The sequence below is a fragment of the Sardina pilchardus genome, chromosome 3, assembly GCF_963854185.1.
Source record: "Sardina pilchardus chromosome 3, fSarPil1.1, whole genome shotgun sequence".
Classification (NCBI taxonomy): domain Eukaryota; kingdom Metazoa; phylum Chordata; class Actinopteri; order Clupeiformes; family Clupeidae; genus Sardina; species Sardina pilchardus.
The window spans coordinates 13,460,322-13,475,982 of record NC_084996.1 but is presented as its reverse complement, the minus strand read 5'-3'; the positions used below and the strand labels follow the sequence as shown (position 1 = coordinate 13,475,982).

The 15,661-nt window shown below is 43.6% G+C and overlaps 3 protein-coding genes across 3 annotated transcripts; 1 reads left to right on the top strand and 2 right to left on the bottom strand.

Moving 5' to 3' along the window:
- Positions 1–2,017: 2,017 nt before the first annotated feature.
- On the bottom strand, positions 2,018–4,402 carry ccdc137 (coiled-coil domain containing 137). Its single transcript, XM_062531949.1, has 6 exons — positions 4,306–4,402; positions 3,680–3,813; positions 3,321–3,531; positions 3,125–3,207; positions 2,909–2,988; positions 2,018–2,799 (listed from the first exon to the last, which is right to left on the bottom strand). The coding sequence occupies exons 1-6, from the start codon at positions 4,365–4,367 to the stop codon at positions 2,599–2,601; spliced, it is 771 nt and encodes a 256-aa protein (XP_062387933.1). The 5' UTR covers positions 4,368–4,402; the 3' UTR covers positions 2,018–2,598.
- Positions 4,403–10,818: 6,416 nt separating this feature from the next.
- LOC134076114 (retinal cone rhodopsin-sensitive cGMP 3',5'-cyclic phosphodiesterase subunit gamma-like) lies at positions 10,819–11,371 on the top strand. The gene is made up of 3 exons (XM_062531117.1): positions 10,819–10,976; positions 11,125–11,165; positions 11,295–11,371. The coding sequence occupies exons 1-3, from the start codon at positions 10,819–10,821 to the stop codon at positions 11,369–11,371; spliced, it is 276 nt and encodes a 91-aa protein (XP_062387101.1).
- A 1,626-nt stretch (positions 11,372–12,997) lies between these two features.
- Positions 12,998–14,695, bottom strand: tspan10 (tetraspanin 10). Its single transcript, XM_062530919.1, has 3 exons — positions 14,603–14,695; positions 13,719–14,329; positions 12,998–13,331 (listed from the first exon to the last, which is right to left on the bottom strand). Exons 1-3 carry the CDS (start codon positions 14,693–14,695, stop codon positions 12,998–13,000), a joined length of 1,038 nt encoding a protein of 345 aa, XP_062386903.1.
- Between the last annotated feature and the right edge of the window lie 966 nt (positions 14,696–15,661).

Here is a 15,661-nt window from a genome sequence, read left to right as displayed (position 1 = left end):
GACCCCAGACTGTTGAACAGCGGAAATATATCGGTCAGAAATGGGACAATATTTCATTCTCACAACTAGCAACTGGTCTCCTCAGCACCTATTAACAAAATATTGTTCAATGAAGAGGTGAAGCAGCACAATGGTAAACATGCCCCACCCAACTATTTTGAATGTTGCTGGCATCAAATTCAAAATGACCCTATATTTTCCATGAAACAGTCAAATGTGTTACTTTCAACATTTCAGGCTGTGTATGCCCTTTTTCACCTAAAATGGGTTTATGAGGTTTGTAGATGATTGATTATTGCATTTTGTATGTCCCATTTTTTGTCCCAGATTTGGAGTTGTGAAGGATAGACATTCGAGTTTGCTCCTGGATATCTGTGATGAATGAACAAGTTTTCCATCGTATCATGTTTACAGGGCCATAAATTATAGACATTTGCAAACAATGTTCGTACTGGATGTGCGTGCCACTTTGACTCCCTTAGATCAACCTCCTTCACAACATTTGGCTTTGGCCAGTACAAATAACTGAGCATGTCTGCAGAATTTTGTAAGAGGATTATTTTACAGTACATAAATTGTACAGATTTCTATTAACACCTCAAATATGAATCCTTGAAACCTGTTTGTCATTACTATCTAATATATTTCACGAAGAGGACTCGCATGTCACAGAAATATTAAAAACAAGGAGAAATACGCCACTTATTTTGTCAGCGCAACACTGCAGGGCCCATTCCCAAAAATAGAAAATTTTGAGACGCGCTTGTGTTTAAAAAACAGTGGGTCAGACCAAGCTTGAGCTGATTCCAATGGGTGTCCATAGGTTACATGGTTTAAAATATTAATAAGATTGGGGCAATTCTGTCCAACGTCTCATGCTCTGTATTTTATAATGGAGGGGAGGTTTGGCACTGAATCCAACATAAATACCATTAGCATATCAACACATTTTCAGTTTATCCATTCCATCGTGTTCTGAGCATCCAACATGACCTTTTGAATTGCCTCCTCATGTGCCCACAGAATAAACATCTCATTAGAAGCCATGGAAATACAAACACATTTAACTAGAGTCTACTGTTACATAAGGGTCATCCCTTGACATTTCTGGTGAACACCAGGAAGACAATAGTGATGGGAACTGGTGGAAGATCAACTGTTCAGGGCACTTCACCCCCAAGTGATGTCTGACAACACTGTTTGCAACTTTAGTAGAGCTAACACTAACAGAATCCTAGCTGTTGCATGTGTAAATTATCTTGGAAGGCCATTTAAATTTAAATGAATGTGAGGGTGCTTACATCATTGCCACAACATAATAGAGAGCGGCCAATTCGGCATCACCAGAGCATAACATAGCTCTTTCTCACATAACAATATTATCCGCTTTAGAATGCTGAAATAAATGTCAAAGACAACAAAAGACTTGCCAGGACTTTACAACTTTTCACTCATTTTCCATGACTGAAAAATCAGTCATTTCCAGGATGCATGGGGACCCTGTACAAACACCATTACAAAGTGCATTGCGTGTTGAGGAGACCACTTGGTTTAGATATGCATCACAGGCTTTCAACTGTCCTCACAGTGACAATGAGCGCTCTTTACTAGACCATAAATGAGCGTAAAAATGAGTGGGCATAGTCCAAAGCTGAAGGCACAATCAAGCCACCACTTAACATCAGAGGCACCTGCCACAGTCGCCTAGCAACTGATGGTCACCTGGACAACCTAAATCATTGGCACACAGAGCCTGGCACAGTGACGTCTCACGAAGCTCAGTGGTCTGGCCACAGGTGTGACCACGGTCAGGTGGCTCAAACAGAGCAGCCCAAAGGTAAAGGGAAAAGGTTTTGGGTGGGGCACTAATTCAAAGTGATAAAGGCAAAACATTTTTGAGTAAGTTACTGCGAGTGCACCATTTTCCTATTAACTGGGCCGAATAAACACATCAGTACTACCAAAATAATGTTTTAGTTAACAATAATTACCACAATTCACACAGAGATGGTGGCACTTGGTTTTAAAAAAGGTTTAATCTGAGGAGGTGAAATGTTTTTGTTTTTTTGTACTTGCATGGTTAAAAAAAAAAAAAAATCACTCTACTTCAGACATAGAAAACAAGATTTTCAAATGCATGTCCATAGCTATTGATGAGACTGCCCTCCTCTCTGGTCCTCTTCTTTGAAAGTTTGATGTTGTTGCCACCTAGTGGTCAAGAAAGTCCGACACGCACACCGTCAACTGCGTTGTATGTGGTACAATTTGAAGAAATGACGGTGCTAAAAGTTCTTGCTGCGTCAAGGGATACGGAAATATTCCTGCAACTCTTGTGGCTGCCCTGAATTGAATCATTGAAGGTTTGGCCATCACATAGTGACACTCAGCTTAGTTCCCAATCACACTGGCCTTGCCACTGCCCACTGTGGCCCACACGACACTTGATGAGCCCTTAGACACGTGATTCAAATCGCCATGTCGGCACGGTGTCCCATGGCATCCTGAGGTCTTTGGCGCAACACCCATGTCCCATTCGCCACTGTTGGGGACGGCAGGCTGGGGACAGCAGCCTTGGGATGGTGGTGCATGCCATCTCGCTCACTGAGGGTTCAGCAGCTTGCCCATGCTGGCGGCTCTGAGTGCGCTCTGCTCCTGTTTCTGCTTCTTCAGGTGGCGATAGGCCTCCACCACGCGCACACGCTCTTCCTCCATGATCCTCTGCCTCGCCATCGACGGATTCGCCACAGACACAGGAGAGTGGCCCAGGAGAGAGTTCAGCAGCAGCCCCTTGGATGCCCCCTGGAGGTAACAAACAACAAGAGACATGGGGCAATGCTTTACATACATCATCTGACAGCTGTAATGTCATTCTTCACGCATCAACACATGCATGTTTCAGTGGGTCTACCTTGGACTTGTTTGGGGCCTTCCTTGGTTTGGCACTCAAAGTGGGTGGAGCCATGGCAACCTCTCCAAACTCTACTTTATCTGTAGAACATTCAAGGTAGGGGGCTGATTGATTGATCCATCAAGTGACTGACTCACCAACCAATGCACCGAAATAAACGGTAAACTCTATCAAATATTATTTATTTTCATCACTGATAACAGAACGCATACATGCCTTCAAAGCGCTCTTTCTCCTCCCTCTCCTCCCGTCGGTCCAGCTTTTTCTGATGCAGTCTCTGCAAACGGTCCTGGCCATGCCTAAAGAAGAGAAGTGATGTCAAGCTTGAGACAACAACAACTAGTACAACAATACAACGATCAAACGAATGAGGTCGGTCACGTCTAAGTGCATTGCAAGGTGCCAAGCTCACTCTTTCTTCTTCTCTGACTTCAGTTTTACTGCCTTCTGCTCCTTTTCACTGAGCTCCAGCTCCGGTTGCCGCTCAAGCTGGTTCTTGGTAAGGAACATGACATGATCAGTCTCTCGTGCCATACGCGTCAAGAAGGACTTTTCTGATTCACTCTGCTTTCTGCGAAATTCCGGAATCGGAATGTCTCCATCCTGGGGTTTTGGGGCAAGAGCTATGGGTACAGGAAAAATAAAGAGGCAAATAAGATTAACTAGTTATGACGAAACTTTCACAACATGTTTTCTATATGCCTGCTGCAACATCACATTGTCCATCACAGTGTCAATTTAGTTGTCAGAAAAGAAAACTTGATCACTTACATTTCTTTTTCTTCCTCATCTGCTTGGCACCCATTTTCATCCTCTCCTTACTCTTCATAATTTCTCGTAAACGGAATGGAATCTGCTCCAGATGCTCATTTTGATTTGGCATGTCATTATGTTTAGGCTTTTTCCTACAAAGTCAGGAGACAGACATTTCTTTAGTTCTACAAGACTTGGAGCTGTTTCCTATTTTTGAAGTCTATGACTGATTCATTTGGCGTTACGTACAGTATCGCCTTCACACATAGGCTAAGGTAAACGTTACTAGCCTGACACATGAGAAATAGCAGAATGTTAGCAACACGCTAACAGCATTGCCAACCATCAGCTTAAATTGTGAGGTCGTCTCAGGAACGATTAACGCTACCATTACAAATTAGTTTCCATACAATAATCAGGTCTACACAATGTGACTTTAAACTCTTCATAGTGGTTAGTTATAGGAAGGAAGTAACATGGACTGACATGGCTAACAAATGCGTTAGCTTTAGCATAAGTTTCATAGTAGTAGTAGCCTACTGTAGCTAATGTAAAATGTCACCAAACATAGCCTGCTAATCACAGGTACAGATATGTGAAAATGCATGCATGTATTTAGTCTTAGATGGAGCGCGATAATTTACCTCTCACGTTTATCAAGCTTCTGCGAGGGATCGGTTTGTTTTGTGGGCTTATTCTTCCCCATGTTGTTTTCTCAATGCCCACGTGGGACTTCTATGGGAAAGACAGCTAAATGCCCTTTGAACTCTGAACTCTCCAAACACGCTGCTTGTTTTTTTTTATTTAATTGTATTTATTTTATTTTTTATATTAAAAGAAGACTATTAATCTGTCGGAATTTTAGAGACGCAATGTATTTTTTTCTATCCGATGTTTAAATATATTTCCCGAATATTTCTGCCAAAGGCTATTTTTGTAGGAATTCAAAGAAACACTTCACCTCTCATACTGGCCTACCAATGTGGAACACACACTGCAATAATGATTTCAGAAGAAGATGAAGCCAAAGCTGCTCTTACAGTTTTTCACAGTTGCTCAAACACTAAACCCCATTCTCTGAATCAAATTCTCAAATGTCTGAACACAATTATTGAATTGCTCCCTTTTTTGGCAAAACCATAGACTACTTTCACCCATTTCACCCATTTTACCAAACTCATTAACCCTTTTTGCAAAACTGTGAACACATTGTGCATTCTGATGCACTTCTTAATTATATTGATAACCAAACAATGCAGAAGTTGAACACAATTAGTGCACAGTTGACTCCATTTGAACACTACCACTCAAAATTGATAACACTTCTGTCTAATGATGTGACAACCAATATAAGTCAGTTCAGAGTTGACAGAGACGCAGGGGACAACAAGTGTGTGTTACAGTAGAAGTGGGGTACAAGGAAGAGGAGGGTGCAGGTAGGAGGAAGAGGATGAAGAGAAAGACAGAGTCCCAAGAGTTGCAATACTGTAAATGATGATATTTGGGCAACAATCATTGACCATGTTCTGGTTCATGGAATGCCAATGAGAGAAGCAGGACTTCATGGTCCAACCCAACATCAGTGGTTTCTCTGTGGCGTCAATAATCCAAAGATTCAGACTACAGAAGAGAAATAGTGTAAATGTCCATTATCATACAGTACAGTAATCACTGAACATCCACTGCTACACACTTACTACCCTTTGAGCTCAACTCTGAGAGAGTGAAAGAGCTGAGTTATCAGGATGTCCAAGTAAGTCTAAATTTAGGCACAATACAATATTACAGTATTGCATACTTACAGTACTATCAGAGTCTGTGGCATCACAGTACAAATCATATTCAGTACAGTATCAGTCTGTCTTTCTGTTCACTTACAAAACTATTGATTTATATCTTCATACAGGCTAGAGGATATGAGTAGAGAGTGATATAAGTCCTTATTCTTTATTTTCATTGTGATATTTTATTTTTCAAATTAGAATGAATACAATTCCTCCAGGAGCCATAAACCCTGCCCTGAAAACTGTGTCTTCCATTGTTTGGTGTATTGTCTTATCACTGCTCTGCAGGAGTGTAATTTTGCCTGATGTGTTCAATGATTTGAGACCATTAGTTAGTTTTGAGCAAAGTTAAAAGTGTTTTGAGGTGATTGTTCAGTTTTGCAACAAGATTGAAGGGTTTCGAGAATGTAGTTTGAGAAATGAGTTTTGTGTTCACAGTTTTGAGAAAAAGGTAAAGAGTTCTGAAAAAGGTGTTCTAGCAATTGTGAAAAACTGTAATGTATTTTCTAATATTGCTATAGTCTGAAAAACAAAGTTTTCTTCAACCAATGTTTTCCAGAGACTCTTGCAGTTAGTTCATTTTGTCCCCATGTCCCCTAGGCCTACTTCACAAATTACGTTCCACCATATAAATCACAAGTAACATAACGCATACAGTAGCCTACAGACAGAAAATAAGAAAACCCTGACATATTGCCAGACAATTACAGTTTTTCTCGATTGTTAACACACATTTTCTGAAAACATGCCTCATATTCTCAGAACTCTACACACAAATCCAAAACAACACACACAATGGGCAAAACTCCACAATTCTCCTGCAAAATGACACTTTACCTTCAAAACAATGTAATTTCTCCTCAAAATGCTCTTTTGTTCTCAAGAGACACACACAAACCATCATATATCAAGACATTTATAAGGACCAGTTGAACACTGATGTGCTCAGTGTAAAACACTGCGATGAATTTGTAAAACACTTCTTCTCCATTCATTGTAATGACTTGGGCCTTTTTTGCTCAGTGTTACACTACAAACAGTACTACAAACAGTAGATAAGTTGATACAGTAAGTTGATATGCTTACCCTATCAATATTTTGAAATATCTCATTGTTTTCTTTGTATTTGCCGTAATGTTATGCCGTTTTTTCTAGGACAATGCTCATGATTTCAGTTTCCTGTTCAGGAGACATAAGCCCTTGTGTTGGTAATCTTTCGGCTGCCAAACAAATAGTAAAATACTGTAAACTGTGTAGGAATACAAAGTAGGATTACTTTCCCCAAATACTTGAAACATACTTTATTTTTACAGTCCTACAGAACAGCCCACAGGCAATACTGTACTACTGTGCTCATTGAGCTGTATTGTACTGTCCGGTACTGTACTGTATTGATACGCAGCACTGCAATGTTCTAGTGGCTCGGATCTCATCAGAGATTATGGTCCTTGGCCTCCCCATCCTCCTCCTCTTACTCTCACTCCTCTGGCTCTGCCTCTGCCTGTACTACTACTGTAATACTAAAGCTCTGATTGCTAATTGTAAGACTGTGTGACAGGAGTTTGCCCATCTGATGAGTCAGTGTGCATGGTAGGGCAGTTAGCTTTAGAATTTGAATGGCAGTGTGTTCTTTGTGAAAACAAGAGATTTTCTTCATGAAAATTGTGTCTAATGCACAGAATTGTGTGTAGTGTTTTGAAAACAGTGTGTTATAGAACTGCAATTTGAGTGTAAAGCAGAAATTGTGTTTATAGTTCAGCACAGTCGGTTCAGGAGGTTGGTGCATGAGCTACATATTATGGGAATTGTGTCAGAAGTACCATAAATTGTGTGTAAACAATTGAGAAAAACTGTAAAAGGCACAACAGCAGCTGTAGCCCAGTCAGATGTGGTCAAACCAGAGTGTTAAATTCAGACAGTGGGCCAGATTCATTGGAATGAGACCTCTTGCAAAAAACATAATTTTGCATCGGTATCAGAGTGTTGTTTGATATTCACCTACCCACTATGAGCAAACAAATAGGCTACTCCTCTTTCTCTCTTCAAACACCCAACTTCCATGCCATTCTTTTGTCTTTTTCTGTCCTGAGAATGCTTGCTGTGCTTTAATCAATTCATCATATCAGATGATGCACTATCAAACAGAGCTGGATGTAAAAATAATGTAATTATTCAAAACATTTGAGGGGCCATATGAAACCTGGGGGCGGACCTCATCTGGCCCTCGTGCAATTGCACCTAAAGGACGTTAACATTGCCTATATATTGAAAACAGAATCCATTTCAAGATTTTACTGACAGTTTAAAGTTGTAAATGGCCTGCAGATCTCATTCACCACCACTCAATGAGTGGCTGCGCCAAGGCTATGGAATCAGCTGCCTCCTTCCATCAGAGATGCTCCCGCCGCTTTAAATCTATAGTCTCCATACACACCAGGTCTTGTCCTTTTCTGTAACTCAGTTACAATTTATTGCACAGCATTTGGTCAGTGTAAACTGTATTTTAAATGTGCTTTATAAATATATATTTTTGCACTTACTTACTTGCTCTAAAGGCGCTGACCAACCAATGTGTGTATTAGTAGCCTATACATATTTCTATAAGAAATAATACATACCTTTTCCTACATTTGTAGGGCCATCTATAAAAACATCTCCAAAGGATAAGGGATGTGCAGTCACATCATATTCATTCAGACAGTTTTTAGATTGAAATAATGAATAAGCACACAAGTTTTTTCTGAATTAATGACAATTCAATTCAATGTTCGCTTTTCTGAATGTGACAGTGGCGAAAAAAACAGGGCCAGTGTTTTTCATTGAATGCATACTCTTCGCTTTATTTCTCAGGCATACATGCAATCTTGCAATAAATGTTTTTCTACCCTCTAAACAAATGTAGCCCTGTTTGCAATTAATATAGTAAGTCTGATACATTTTTTAAGCTACATATTTTTTTTAAGCATTATATGAATTATGTGAAGAGCTACACTCACCCATACACACACACACACAGCCACAGCCACAGCCACACACACACACACACACACACACACACACACACACACACACACACACACACACACACACATACAGATACAGGGTCCGATAAGCATGAGCTACGTCAGAGGCATGCACAGTATGTATAGCTCCTGTCTGAGACAAAGTGTTTGTGAGGCTCAGCACCGACACGTGTACAGTACACACCAGGATGACTGGCCCCGACAGTGTCCAGCCAGGCCCAGTCATGCTCAGCTCCTCTGCCCATTGAACCGTTGTTCCTGTTGTGTGTCTGCCACATGGAGGCTCCAATTGCGTCACAACAATTTGCACTGCACATGGACACTGACGAATATGATTAAAAGATGACTGCGCTGCGCTGATTCAACCAATTCAAACCATGTGTGCAGTTCTGAGTGTCTGTGTCCTGCTTTTTCATAAGTGTTGTTCTTGAATTGGACATGCTGGTTTAAAAATATATTTTTTTAGGGTTAAATGTGTTACGGGTTTTCTTGTCTAATTCATCTAATGCTTAATTGATAGCATAACGCAATATAGGTCTATGTAACATTTTAGGAGTTTGTTGTTTGTGTGGACATATCTGTGGATGATAAGGTTGATGAGGTTAACTCCAAACTCACAACTTAGTTTCATAACTAGAGATATGAGAAGATTAGGACTATGAACCAATAACTCAATCTGCAGGATTACTGATGAGCACAGTGAAGCTCACTGCTGCCCACCTACTAAACCGAGAGACAGAGAACAGAGGATGTATTTGGGAACAGCGAGTTGCGTAACAGGAACGATTTGGCCCCCGATTCTGTAACTACAAAGGATGACTCATGTTCTGGAGGGACTCTGAGCACACTATAGTTCTCAGGGGAATGACCCCCCCTGCATAGTTCAAACTTATATTGAAATCATTTAAATGTTCTTTGCTCTGGACAATTCTGTCCTTCATGACTGTTTTAGAATCTATACTCTTTGCCCACAGGAAATCAAATAAATGAAGACTACGCTAAACCATAGGTCAGCAAGAAAATGTTGTGCTTTCATTTCAACAATGAGTCCCATTTGCACAATCTGAAAGGGAGCCTGGTGCTGTGTCCCAGTGCAGCCCACTGAGCAGTCACACACCTCAAATAATCTCCGGCGCGAGACTGAAAAGACCTCCCCTGCTGACCACCGCTGTTCTCCCTGGAGGATCATCGGGAGTGGAAACCCACTTTCGCCAAGCCATGCCCGAAAATACATCCAAACGGCACCAAACACGTGTGCCCCCTGCTGAGCTGTGCCTCTGCCTCAGGTACAGGGGCTGTGAGGGAGGGGGAGTCGGGTGACCCGTAATCTCCTTAGGGTCTCAGGAGGGTATAAATGTCCTTGTCGGTACACTTCTTGTCAGCACACTGCAACCCTGAGCAACTAACTCCTCAGAGAGAAGAGCCATTGCTATCAGGTGAGTAAAGAAAGAGACAATCTTTTGAGAAAGATGAATGAGAGAGAATCTGAGGCATTCTGTTGATAGACATAACATCAAGTGTTATTCATGATGCTGTTATTGGTTTGACTGTTACCGAGGGACATTTTGTGCATAATTGTAATTTCACTAGGCATAATTGACCTTATTTTGTTGTATATCATTTTATTTATTTTTACTTACACTTTTGGTTTTAGTCACAGCTATTTAATCACACTTTGTGATGCACTATGCTTTGCATTTGCAAACAGGGTTGATAGCCATTGGCCACCTTTAACTCACCATTATCATATTGGTGTTATTAATGCAAAGGATTAGGAAAGTTGGAAAAGAGACTTTGAGAGAATTTTATCAAAGGAGCTGTTGACATCCAGTAAATTCTGCATATTCTGCAATGTCCACGGTTTAATAAGATTATACTCAATCCCACTCAATGTTTGAGAGGACAGCTGCTTGTTAATTTGAATGGGGGATTACAGGAACCTCACTCAATTGATCTAGTCTGTGTACAGTATGTGCTCATCCACTCTGAACCTGTTTTGAATCATCCAGATAACTTTGCCAAAGTGCCAGTAGAGCTCAGTTGACCTATGGATGGCATACACAACATAGGGAGGGGCTTAAACCTTTTTACTGAAGATGTCTCTCACTCATTATCTCTATCTATTTCTCCCTTTTGCTCTCTTTCTCACACACACACAATCACACACACACACACACACACACACACACACACACACACACACACACACACACACACACATACACACACACACACACACACACACACACACACACACACACACACACACACACACACACACACACACACACACACACACACTCAGAAAGCATCCTATAAGCTCATATCAAGACCAATCTAAGGGAGAGCCATGAGCCCTGAAATCGGTAAAGTGGAGGTGAGGAAGGCCGCCAGCAAGGCCCCCATCCGTGCCACCGCTGGGCCCTCCTCCTCCTCAGGCCCCCCCAAGTTCAAGCAGAGGAACACACGCCAGTTCAAGAGCAAGCCCCCGAAGAGAGGAATCATTGGGTAAATACGTTTACTGTAACAGCCTTCTTCTGCTGCTTTCCTAATCTGTATGACATATGATAGAACAGCATGGCTTTGTGCTTCATATGATTTCCATTATCATCATATTGTTTTGTTTTAGCAATCAGTCTTTTGATTGTTCCCACAGGTTTGGTGAGGACATTCCTGGAATGGAGGCCTTGGGAATAGGTAAGTGTGACAATTGGGGGGAAAAATAATGATGTGCTATAATAATTCAGGGGGGAAAAATCCTACAATTGGCAAGACATAAATTCAAGAATTCACATGTACTGTTTGTTTGTTTGTTTGTGTCCACAGACTTCAATACCATCTGCCCATGGGAGGCTTACAGCCATCTGGAGCTACATGAGCTTGCGCAGTACGGGATCATCTGAGTCCCCCCCCACCCGATCACAACACTTTCATCCCCACTACCCCACGCCGGGCATCACCCTCTTCCCTTCTCCCACACCTCCTTACGCATCACACTTAATTTCTGCAGTAGGATGTTTTGCTCCTCAGAAGTCTCGTACTAATCTGGTTCCCTGCGCTGTCACATACAGCAGTGTCCTCCCCAACTACCTCTAAAAGGGGTTTTATTTGCTCTCTTTCCAACACATCAACCAGTCACTAAGAGGGGATTGTTTTAGAGGTGCTTTCAACTTACAGCTCACTTGAGAGGTTTTTTTTTCCACAGTAGTTTATTTCTCCTCCTTGTTGATGCCTTGCTCCCTTTTCAAAATTTTTGGAGCATGAGCTCAGACTGAGGACACATTGTTCCCTGGCCCTCTTGACTGTTTGGCATTTTTAGCCCTAATGATGTTTGATTTATGTCAGAAAACATAATTTGTATAAAAACAAGATTTTTATATCTGCATACACTTCACATGTGCCACTTCTGAAGGATCGGCTTGCACTAATTACATGTGAAGTTGACTCCAACGGTCTCACCCTCTTAGAATGACGTACTGTAGGTCTGCCCAGGGCAACACTTAGTCCATGCTGTCCTTTTTCTACCACAGACTTTGCTCCGTTTAGATGCGTAGCAGGCCTTCGAGCTGCCATGTTTTTGTCTCGTCCACGCTGTGTCCAGTGTTGTGGCTGTGCTCGGAGACTGGCCACAGGTGGAGTACAGCCTGGGAGCAGCTCGCCATTTGGGGCTCAGAGCTCGGCTCAGGCTGTCAGCCTTAAAATGCCTGTATGTGTGTGTGTGTGTTTGTGTGTGTGTGTGTGTGTGTGTGTGTGTAGGTGGGTCAGGAGGGGCACCAGAGAGATGCATTCTGAGTGCACTGATGTTGTCTATGGTTTGACATGTCTGTCTAGCTTGCACAGTCACCTGGAGCACTGGAATGGCAAAAATAAAGCTTCACAGTTTTCCTACTAGCATTGTTTTAGTGTGTCTTATTTGAACTATGTCACAGTGCACGCTATATTCATTGTGTGAATTTAGCAGACTGCAGGTCTGTTCATAGAACATTCTACTTATGTACCCTGTTAGTTAACAAAAATACATTTCTACTCACATAAAATATTTTCCTTGTGAAATTCACAATGGAATCCGTATTACATGTGCAATCTTCCTCTAATATCAAAATGAGACCCTATCAAATGGCTAAATAACAAATTATTGGACAATCCATAAAAGTGTTTTAATGAGGATAACTCACAGTGATAAACACATACTGAAGGTGAAGAATAGTGAAAAATTGATTATGTACACTGCAACATTTGGACAGCTCCGCATCCCAGCTGCATTCTGTGGGAAAATTGTGTAGGGCTATTTGCTGTGTGGTTTGCGGTGTGTGTGTGTGTGTGCGTGTGTGTGTGTGTGTGTGTGTGTGTGTGTGTGTGTGTGTGTGTGTGTGTGTGTGTGTGTGTGTGTGTGTGTGTGTGTGTGTGTGTGTGTGTGTGTGTGTGTGTGTGTGTGTGTGTGTGTGTGTGTGTGTGCATGTGTGTGTGCACTAGTGCACTAGTGTCTGTCTGACTGTAACTGTGTCCATGCTGCACATCTGGCTCAGCCCTCATGTCCTGGAGACCTGAGCATAGTGCTGAGTCACTGCCCTGTTCCAGTGTATCTTATCCATTAGCCTGGTGGTGACGAACAGCACGAGGACCTGCACGAGGAGCAGCGCCACGGCCACTGTGCCGATGAGTCCGTTGTGCTGCTCGATCCAGCGGGCCATGGAGCCCAGGCAGCCTCCGAGGAAGATGACGCTCTGGGCTGTGAACTCGCCCAGCTCCAGGGCCCGAAAGCCGCACTGCGAGTTCCACACGGTGCCGTTCTCCAGAGGGTCCAGGCAACACGAGGCCGGAACTCCACACGCCTGCATGCCAGGGGCCGAGCAGTTAAAGTACCTGAAACAGACCACCAGGGGGCAGTGTTATAGCTCCTGTCACCTTGGTTTTATCGCGGAGAGTTAAAGTTTGAGTGTCAAATGTATATTGTTCAAATTGGAAAAGGATTAGGTAAATTTTTCCTGTAACGTTGTTGTGCTAACCTTTGTTGTGATATCAGTGTAGTACTCTTCATCATGACTATAACAGCATGTTTAATATGACTTTCTTTCAGGCTGATTCAACTGATTTGGTCTACTTGAGTTACAACAACTGCGACCACAGAAAAAAACAAACACTTTTGATTTAATTTGCTGACAAGTAAAATATACTATCATTCAAAATGCATCTGCCTTGCCTTGCTCGTGACTAAATGTAAGCAAACAACTGTGCTGGTAGCCTACTCACACGTTGACCTCCCAGTCCCGGTAGTTGTCCGCTCCGCAGCACTGCAGGCCCGTCTGGATCTCGTCGGTGATGAACCTCATGTCCAGGTCGTCCTGGTAGCGCGCCATGGCCAGCAGCATGCCGGAGCGCAGCACGCCCACGATCTTGTCCTGCAGGCTGTAGGCCAAGATGGCCGCCAGCACCTGCGCCGCCACCATGGTGAGCACCATGGCCGAGAAGACGCGCAGCAGGCAGTAGTTCTCGCGCAGCGCGCCCACGCAGCCCGTCACGCACGTCAGCGACATCAGCAGGCCCAGCAGCAGGAACAGCAGCATGGGGTCGGTGCCGATCTGCCCGATGCGCTCCTGGGCGAAGGACTCCTTGTTGACGAGGCCCCACAGGCCCAGGCCGAGCAGCGACAGGCCGAAGGCCGTGAACACCAGGTTGCAGGTGAGCAGGACCAGCTTGAGGAGGTAGTCGCCGAGGGTGTCGGGGGGCCTGCGTGGCCCGGAGGAGGGTGCGTCAGGCGGCCCGTCCTTCTGGCCCTCAGCCTCGCCGGGTCTGTCGGAGTCCCCGGTTTCAGTCCCCTGGTACACAGAGGCACCTGTTGCCGGACCATCATCGCTCTCTCCCTGGACGACACACGTAACAACACTGTGACCTTCTGAGGCATCTCTCTCTCTCTCTCTCTTTCTCTTCCTCACAATATCTCTGTCTTTCTCTCTCTATCTTCCTCTCTGTCATAGATAATTGTTGACGTTTGGAATACAACATTTGTTAACACTTGCGCTTTTAATGTAATTTTGATCTAACTGCCAAGTATTACCAAGTGTATGCAGTTGAATATAAAGCCCATAAGCACTATTGAGGGAATAGCAAACATCCCTTGTGATCCTGGTCCTTACCTTTGGTATAAGTAAGCGGGTTTCTCCATCCTGCGCGCCGGCTCTCTGTGACCAGAGGAAAGGCAACTTCCTCAGCAGCTGAAAGCGCCTCATGCTCCCCGTCGGCCGGGACAGAAGCTCTTCGTGACTCCGTCTCTCCTTCCTCGCACCGCCGCAATACAGTGAGAGAAACACGGGGAATACAGAGAAAGGGGTGAAAGAGGAAAAGAGTGAGAGAGAGAGAGAGAGAGGTGGGGTTGGGGGAGGGTGGTGGTGGTGGTCACTGAAGGCAGCTGAAGAGGGTGGGGGGGGGGGGGGGGGGGGCGCGGTAGCCGGGCCCTGGGGCTGGGGGTGGTAGCAGCGGGAGAGGAGGGAGCGCGGGGCAGCAGCATCATGTGAGAGTCACAGTCTAGAGATTAGGCAGCCGTCGGTGCACTCCACTGGGCCCGGCCCACCGCACAGCCCTGCAGGAGCCGCTCACATGCTGGGGCCCAGGGGCAGGGCTCGCCCGCACAAACAATACCCAGTACAGTTACCACTCAGGAGGGCTACACGCCCTGGAGGCTGGGTCCCAAAAGCATACTGTAGTTGCCAACCAAGTTAGCAACTTTGTTGGTTGCAATGGAATTTTGGGAAACACACCCCTGTATGTGTTTCTGGATACAACTCGGAGAGCTAAGTCTGTGTAAAGTCGGTCTTAGTCATTTCGTGTATGCATATGTGTACAGTGTACAATGTGTTTGTGTGTGTCTGTGAATGACAAATGCCTAAGAGCAGATGTGCGCGATAATTTACAGTGTCTGAATTGAGCTCTTTGAAAGATGAAGAGATGTGGAAATCTTCCTTGTTTTCTATTTTCAGCAGGTGTTTTTGAATTTGATGACAGTATATCAATGGGGTTGAGAAACAATTGCAATTTGCAGTCTCATCTGTCTCAATTATGGACTGCTCTGCATAACATGTGGGTGGTGTTAAATATCGGTCACTGATTTTCTCTTTTCTTTCTTTCTCTGTCTTTCTTTCTTTCTTTCCTTCTGTCTGTCTTTCTTCTGTTTATCTGTCTGTTTTTGGTCCCTTTCA